Raw genomic sequence first — 7,892 nt, 5'->3', positions numbered from 1 at the left:
GGCCAGTCCAGTTACAGCAGAGGTTCCTACAACGTTTACGTTACATGTCATAACAGAAGTTACTGGGCCAGTCCAGGTACAGCAGGGGTTCCTACAACGTTTACGTTACATGTCATAACAGAAGTTACTGGGCCAGCCCAGTTACAGCAGGGGTTCCTACAACGTTTACGTTACATGTCATAACAGAAGTTACTGGGCCAGTTCAGGTACAGCAGTGGTTCCTACAACGTTTACATTACATGTCATAACAGAAGTTACTGGGCCAGTCCAGTTACAGCAGGGGTTCCTACAACGTTTACTGGACACAACCCCAAACTGACACTAGAAAATCCCAGGGACCCCACTTGGAAAAATGATATTCACAGGTCACACAAGCTGCCCCAAAGCATAATAATGACAGGAAAGTGCATTCTTATAGTGTAAGAGGTCCTTAGTTGACACTAGAAGGTGGTAGTCTATACCCATTTGAAGAGAAAAAAGTTATTAATATGTTTAAGATTACAGGGAGTTCCCACATGGGTTCCTGATCTCACGTTTGGGAACCACTGAGTTACAGCCAAACAGGAGCACACTAATGGATGTCAGTTTACATTACATGTCATAATAGAAGCTACTAAGCCACTATTGATGTTTATCAAGTGACAATTAAAAAGCTTATGACGATCCAGATGATAATGAGTTTATAGAGATCCTCTATTTCAGTAATTCTATGTAACTCTATGGAGTTGCTGAGGTAAAAAAAAAACTGAAGGAATTCCTGATCAATCAGGGGAAATGTGTAATGTAGGATATTACCGTTTCTCCTTTCTGAATACTTGACACTGAGGGTCTTGTTTGCTCCCCAACTTGTCCTGGTGGTCCGGGAGGACCTTGCTGACCTGAAATACCCTACACACACACACACACACACACACACACACACACACACACACACACACACACACACACACACACACACACACACACACATCAGTATTCAGGAGTGCGATTCGTTACCACCCACTGATGACAGTTCGGTTCCTACCTTATCTCCTTTGGGACCTTGGAAGTTCAACCCCATGTTTCCCTGTAGAAGAAGAACAAGAAGAACGTATTACTGTCTTCAAATCAAATCAAATTGTATTTGTCACATGCTTCATAAGCAACAGGTGTAGACTAACAGTGAAATGCTTACTTACAGGCCCTTCCCAACAATACAGAGAGAAATAATAATAACACAAGGAATAAATACACAACGAGTAACGATAACTTGGTTATATATACGGGGTACCAGTACTGAGTGGATGTGTAGGGGTACGAGGTAATTGAGATAGATATGTACATATATTCAGTGTGTAAAGCAACTCACCTTAGGACCAGGAAGACCAGGAGGCCCGGAACGACCCTACAAAATGGCACACAACTTTATTAACAACACATTAACAACTTTATTAAGAAAATATATAACTATTGATAGAATAATAAAATGTTATAATGACGCAAACTACGTTGGATCAGTTCTTACCCAGTTAGCACATAACGTTCTGAGAACCATATGTTTCTTAGAGCGTGGTTGTCCTACGGTTAGGAATAACCAATGTTCTGTGAAATATGCAGGAAACCCAGCTAGCACATAACGTTCTGAGAACCATATGTTTCTTAGGTGGGAATTTCAGTACTTCAGCATAATGTTATCTACATGTTTCCTCATGGTTCTATTTTAAAGTCATGTTCTCAGAACATTAAGAAAACTTTCCATAAAAACCTCAAGAAAACATTAGTAACATTCCATGAACATTCTAAGAATGCAATTTCAAAACATATATCCTCCATTCTCAGCATCAACAAAACTCTCTCTATCTTGTTAAGTGTGTTCAGGTGTTCAGGTGTGTTGGCCGCACCCATTAATATCACAACCGGTAGTGAATAGGCGTCCCATAAGGCGGTGCACAATTGGCCCAGAGTCGTCCGGGTTTGGCCGGTGTAGGCCATCATTGTAAATAAGAATTTGTTTTTAACTGACTTGCCTAGTTAAAAAAGTTTAAATAAAAAATATGTATTGGCCACACCTGATCTGAAAGAGTGCTTGTTTCCTTTGAAATGGGGTCTGTTTGAATAGACTCAAATGTACAGTTTTGCATGAGTTAAAAAAACATACTAACTCAATCCTGGTGGTGCAGTGGGATGGATTCCATGAATAGAGAACAGAAGATCATAGGTTTGAATCTCAGTGATGCTAATATAAAAAATTATTGTGTTTGCATGATTAACGCCTAAGCAAATGAATGTATATGTGTGATTTGAGTTCAAAACAGTTAACTTAAGCTAAAAGTCTTATTGAAACATTACCTTCAAATAATTTCTAATTTCCGTTCTCAGAATGTTAATAAAACCTCCCAGGAACACTTTAATGGAACCATAGAAAAACATTCTGCAACCAAAAATGTTCGTTCCCAGAACTTCCAAGGAACCAAATGTGCTAGCTGGGATATAACTGAATGTCTAGAATTTGAAAAATATTCTAACTTCTAAAAGTTGGCCCAATTCTTAATATTCGGCAGTGACAAACACTACTGGAAGTCACATGTCTGGGAACAGCTTGCCTGGGGACAAGTCTGGGACCAGTCCCACAGAACATACTGGAAGTCACATGTCTGGGACCAGCTTGCCTGGGGACAAGTCTGGGACCAGTCCCACAGAACATACTGGATGTCACATGTCTGGGACCAGCTTGCCTGGGGACAAGTCTGGGACCAGTCCCACAGAACATACTGGATGTCACATGTCTGGGACCAGCTTGCCTGGGGACAAGTCTGGGACCAGTCCCACAGAACATACTGGATGTCACATGTCTGGGACCAGCTTGCCTGGGGACAAGTCTGGGACCAGTCCCACAGAACATACTGGATGTCACATGTCTGGGACCAGCTTGCCTGGGGACAAGTCTGGGACCAGTCCCACAGAACATACTGGATGTCACAGGTCTGGGACCAGCTTGCCTGGGGACAAGTCTGGGACCAGTCCCACAGAACATACTGGAAGTCACATGTCTGGGACCAGCTTGCCTGGGGACAAGTCTGGGACCAGTCCCACAGAACATACTGGATGTCACAGGTCTGGGACCAGCTTGCCTGGGGACAAGTCTGGGACCAGTCCCACAGAACATACTGGATGTCACAGGTCTGGGAACAGTTTGACTGTGTAAAGTCCCTCGGAAAATATTGGACGTCACAGGTGATGAGCTCTAAAGCAAAGCCTCACAACTCACTTGTTGGTTGAAAACTGTTTTCATCCCCTCCCAAAAGATAGAATGTGTAGATAATTGGACAGGGCTTTAACCCCTCTAGCTCCACAATGAGATAGGGTGCAGGCCAGGCAGCAGGCTGTTAGCCAGCCTGCCAGCTTAGTGGAGTCTGCCACTAGCACAGTCAGTGTAGTCAGCTCAGCTATCCCCATTGAGACCGTGTCTGTGCCTCGACCTAGGTTGGGCAAAACTAAACATGGCGGTGTGGAATAAAGAGAAAGAGATTGTGATATCTCATATCTCAAAATAGGGCTACTTAATGTTAGATCCCTCACTTTTGTGATTGGCGTGACTGAAACATGGTTCAAGCCTGATGAATTTAGTGTTAAATGAGGTCTCTGCTCCTGGTTACACAAGTGATCATATCCCCCGAGAATCCCGCAAAAGCGAAGGTGTTGCTAACATTTACGACAGCAAATTTCAATTTACAAAACAAAATACAGATTATTTTCATCTTTTGAGCTTCTAGTCATGACATCTATGCAGCCTACTCAATCACCTTTTATAGCTACTTTCTGCAGGCCTCCTGGGCCGTATATGTATATGTATGTATATGTTCCTCACTGACTTCCCTGAATTCCTATCGGATCTTGTAGACATGGCAGACAATATTCACATTTTTGGTGACTTCAATATTCACATGGAAAAGTCCACAGACCCACTCCAAAATACTTTCGGAGCCATTGTCGACTCAGTGGGTTTTGTCCAACATGTCTCTGGACCTACTCATTGCCACAGTCATACTCTGGATCTAGTTTTGTCCTGTGGAATAAATATTGTGGATCTAAATGTTTTTCCTCATTATCCTGGATTATCAGACCACCATCTTATTACGTTTGCAACCGCAACAAATAATCTGCTCAGACCCCAACCAAGGATCATCAACAGCCGTGCTATAAATCCTTGGACAACCCTAAGATACCTAGATTCCCTTCTAGATTTCCTCCATCTAACCAGGGACGTTAGAGGACAAAAATCAGTTAATCACCTAACTGAGGATCTAAATTTAACCTTGCGCAATACCCTATATGCAGTCGCACCCCTAAAAAACAACGACATTTGTCACAAGAAATTAGCTCCCTGGAAATTTTCGAGCTCTGAAGCAAGTGTCCAGAAAAATTGTAACGGAAATGGCGCTCCACCAAACTGGAAATCTTCCGACTAGCTTGGAAAGACAATATCGTGCAATATCAAAGAGCCCTCAATGCTGCTCGATCTTCCTATTTTTCCAACCTAATTGAGGAGAAAGAGAACAATCCAAAATTAACTAAAAAGCAGCATTCCACAAGAGAGGATGGCTTTCACTTCAGCCGTGATGAATTCATGAACTTCTTCGATGAAAAGATCGTGATCATTAGAAAGCAAATTACGGACTCCTCTTTGAATCTGTGTGTTTCTCCAAAGCTCCGTTGTCCTGAGTCTGCACGGAACTGCCAGGAACTAGGATCAATGGAGAAAATAGTCATGGCCTCTAAACCGTCAAGCTGCATACTGGACCCTATCCCAACTAAACTACTGAAAGAGTTACTTCTTCAGTGACCACAGAGAGTCAGGACACCCGTTTAACATCCCATCTGAAAGACAGCACCCTACACAATGTCCCTAATCACTGCCCTGGGGCATTGAGAAATTATTGTTTAGACCAGAGGAAAGGGTGCCTCCTACTGGCCCTCCAACACCACTTCCAGCAGCATCTGGTCTCCCATCCAGGACCAATCCTGCTTAGCTTCAGAAGCAGTGTGGTATGCTCCCTGTAAATTCTCTCTCTCTTCTTTCCCTCCCAGAGGACCTGATTCCTAGGACTATGCCTTTGGACTACATGGCCTGATGACTCCTGGCTCTCCCCAGTCCACCTGGTCGCGCTGCTGCTCCAGTTTCAACTGTTCTGACTGTGGCTATGGAACCCTGACCTGTTCACCGGATGTGCTACCTTGTCCCGGACCTGCTGTTTTCGACTCTCTCTCTCTCTCTCTCTCTTTCTCGCACCTACTGTCTCCACCTCTGAATGCTCGGCTATGAAAAGCCAACTGACATTTACTCCTGAGGTGCTGACCTGTTGCACCATCAACAACCACTGGGATTTGACCCTGCTGGTCATCTATGAAAGTGTGAACATCTTGAAGAACAATCTGGCCTTAATGGCCATGTACTCTTATAATCTCCACCCAGCACAGCCAGAAGAGGATTGGCCACCCCTCAGAGCCTGGTTCCTCTCTAGGTTTCTTCCTAGGTTCTGGCTTTTCTAGGGAGTTTTTCCTGGCCACTGTGCTTCTACATCTGCATTGCTTGCTGTTTGGGGTTTTAGGCTGGGTTTCTGTACAGCACTTTGTGACATCGGCTGATGTAAAAAGGGATTTATAAATACATTTGATTGATTGAGGTCTGGGACCAGTTTGACTGTGTAAAGTCCCTCAGAACATACTGGATGTCATAGGTCTGGGACCAGTTTGATTGTGTAAAGTTCCTCGGAACATAAAGGACGAGTGCCTGTTGTCAATAACATGATTTGGGATGTTACTGTACTGTACCGCATAACCTCTGGGGCCGGGAGGGCCGGTAGGACCGGACAATCCCGAGGGGCCTTGGTCACCCTAGAAACAAGACAGACACCAAACGTTACACAATGACCTCTGGGTTGAAAGACACAGGTTTACATCTCCCATAATGGTTTACCATTTGTTTGATTGATTGATTCTGAAAATCCAAATATGACCAATATATTATATTAGCCTACTATTTGATAAAACCAATCACTTGACAAAATCTAATTAAGGTTCTCTTTTATCTGTCTAAATACAGACTTTAGAATTGTAGGTCAGTTAAAATCAGTTGAGTTCAAAGTGGGTCTATGGTTGTATAGAATACTCACAGGAACTCCGGGCAGGCCAGGCAGACCTACACCTCCTTTCTGTCCGAAACGGTCATCTGTGAAAACATCACCTGGGTCTCCCTGTGGAGACAACCGAAGGTTAAAGCGGAACCCATCACACATTGAGGTCGTATTCATTAGTGTACTCCATAGCACGTATTAGATACACTGTTGTTTCCTAGTGAATTATATGAGCCAGTACTTAATCTAAAGAGGACAACAGTTTGACAAATACAGTAGTTACCTTTTGTCCTGGAAAACCAGGTGGACCCTGAAGAGGAGGGAGACGAGAAAAATGGGATACATTTTAAAGTCTCATTAGTTTAAAGTTTAATCTTCCAAATTTTCTCAGAGAGACATGAGAGAGACGACACCGTGTGTGTAAGGTACTCACCAATCGACCCTCCAGTCCGGGGAAGCCTGGACTTCCAGGGAATCCTCGCTCACCCTGAGAAGAGATAGAATTAAAGCTGCTATACAGTATGTGACTTTTTGGGCAACCTGACCAAATTCATATAGAAATATGAGTATAGATATGTCATTCTCATTGAAAACAAGTCCAAGCAGCGGTAGATATGTTCTATGTGTGCGATTTCTATGTTTCCCTGTTCTCAAGGTTTGTTTTTGCATCTTTTACTTTGGGTTTTGTACACCAGCTTCAAACAGCTGAAAATACAATATTATTGTTTAAGGAAAATATATTTCACAGCAGTTTAGATGGTACAATGATTCTCTACTCAATGACGGCTTGTTTTGTGAAATAAACTGAAATTAGGCAAACCACTACAATTTTAGCAACCAGGAAATGGCGGAGCGATTTCTGCATATTGCACCTATAATCATTTTAATTTTGCATCAACAGTCTTCAGCCCATTGGTTACTTTTCCAATATGCTATATGCTTTGACTCAGTAGCCTTACAAGCGCAGATAATAGCAGAGTTCTGCCATCTAGTGGCCAGGTGTGATACAACACCACAGATCATTGCAGAGTGCTGCCATCTAGTGGCCAGGTGTGATACAACACCACAGATAATAGCAGAGTTCTGCCATCTAGTGGCCAGGTGTGATACAACACCACAGATCATAGCAGAGTGCTGCCATCTAAAAATAGTAACCCACCTTAGTCCCGTTGCAGCCTGCAGTTCCTTTGGGGCCTGGGGGGCCATCCTGTCCCGGGAGACCCTGCAGGAGAACACAGACACAGAGACAACCGGAAGTCACACATCACACAGGAAGTGAGGTTACACAGCGATGCAGTACGGAACATTCAGATAAAATGTATGGTGTAGAACCATAGAGAATGATAGAGGCCTCTAGTGGCCAAAAGGCTGTCTTAGCATAGGCAGCGCCATTGAGGGCTTCCACCATTTTAATGTAGCCAACTGGGTGGGACTTATAACTTCATTGGCTGATCATTGGCTGATCCCTCCTGGTGACCCTGTTTCTCTCATGTCCAACTGGGTCATCAGGAAGGATCAGCTAATCGAGAAGAAGACAATTGACTACTTAAAAATGTAGATTGCCTCAATGGCGCTGCCCATGCTGTCACAGACGCTATAATGGCACAGATACAAAGATGAGTCCTCTATCTATCTCTATGTGTACAACATAAATAATTGTTGTAAGATTAAATTTGAAATCGTGTCACTTCTATTCATTATATGTTCTATCTGCTCCCTGGATGTCATGTGATGTTAGAAACAGCCAATGATAGTTCAGTAAAGGTTCCACCGTCTCTC

General features: G+C 43.3%; 1 protein-coding gene across 1 annotated transcript in view; it reads right to left on the bottom strand.

Annotated features, from left to right (window-relative positions):
• Positions 1-7,892, bottom strand: part of LOC139561143 (collagen alpha-5(IV) chain-like) — a 112,543-nt gene that overhangs the window by 47,990 nt on the left and 56,661 nt on the right. Inside the window, exons 6-13 of the mRNA XM_071378037.1 lie at positions 7,273-7,335; positions 6,547-6,600; positions 6,397-6,423; positions 6,153-6,233; positions 5,812-5,874; positions 1,349-1,384; positions 1,025-1,066; positions 796-888 (exon numbers count right to left, since the gene is read on the bottom strand). Of these exons, the coding sequence (XP_071234138.1) occupies positions 796-888; positions 1,025-1,066; positions 1,349-1,384; positions 5,812-5,874; positions 6,153-6,233; positions 6,397-6,423; positions 6,547-6,600; positions 7,273-7,335 (459 nt within the window). The remainder of the gene's footprint in view (positions 1-795; positions 889-1,024; positions 1,067-1,348; positions 1,385-5,811; positions 5,875-6,152; positions 6,234-6,396; positions 6,424-6,546; positions 6,601-7,272; positions 7,336-7,892) is intronic.

This window comes from Salvelinus alpinus, chromosome 31, assembly GCF_045679555.1.
Source record: "Salvelinus alpinus chromosome 31, SLU_Salpinus.1, whole genome shotgun sequence".
Taxonomy (NCBI): Eukaryota; Metazoa; Chordata; class Actinopteri; order Salmoniformes; family Salmonidae; genus Salvelinus; species Salvelinus alpinus.
This window is presented reverse-complemented; position numbering and strand designations above follow the sequence as displayed.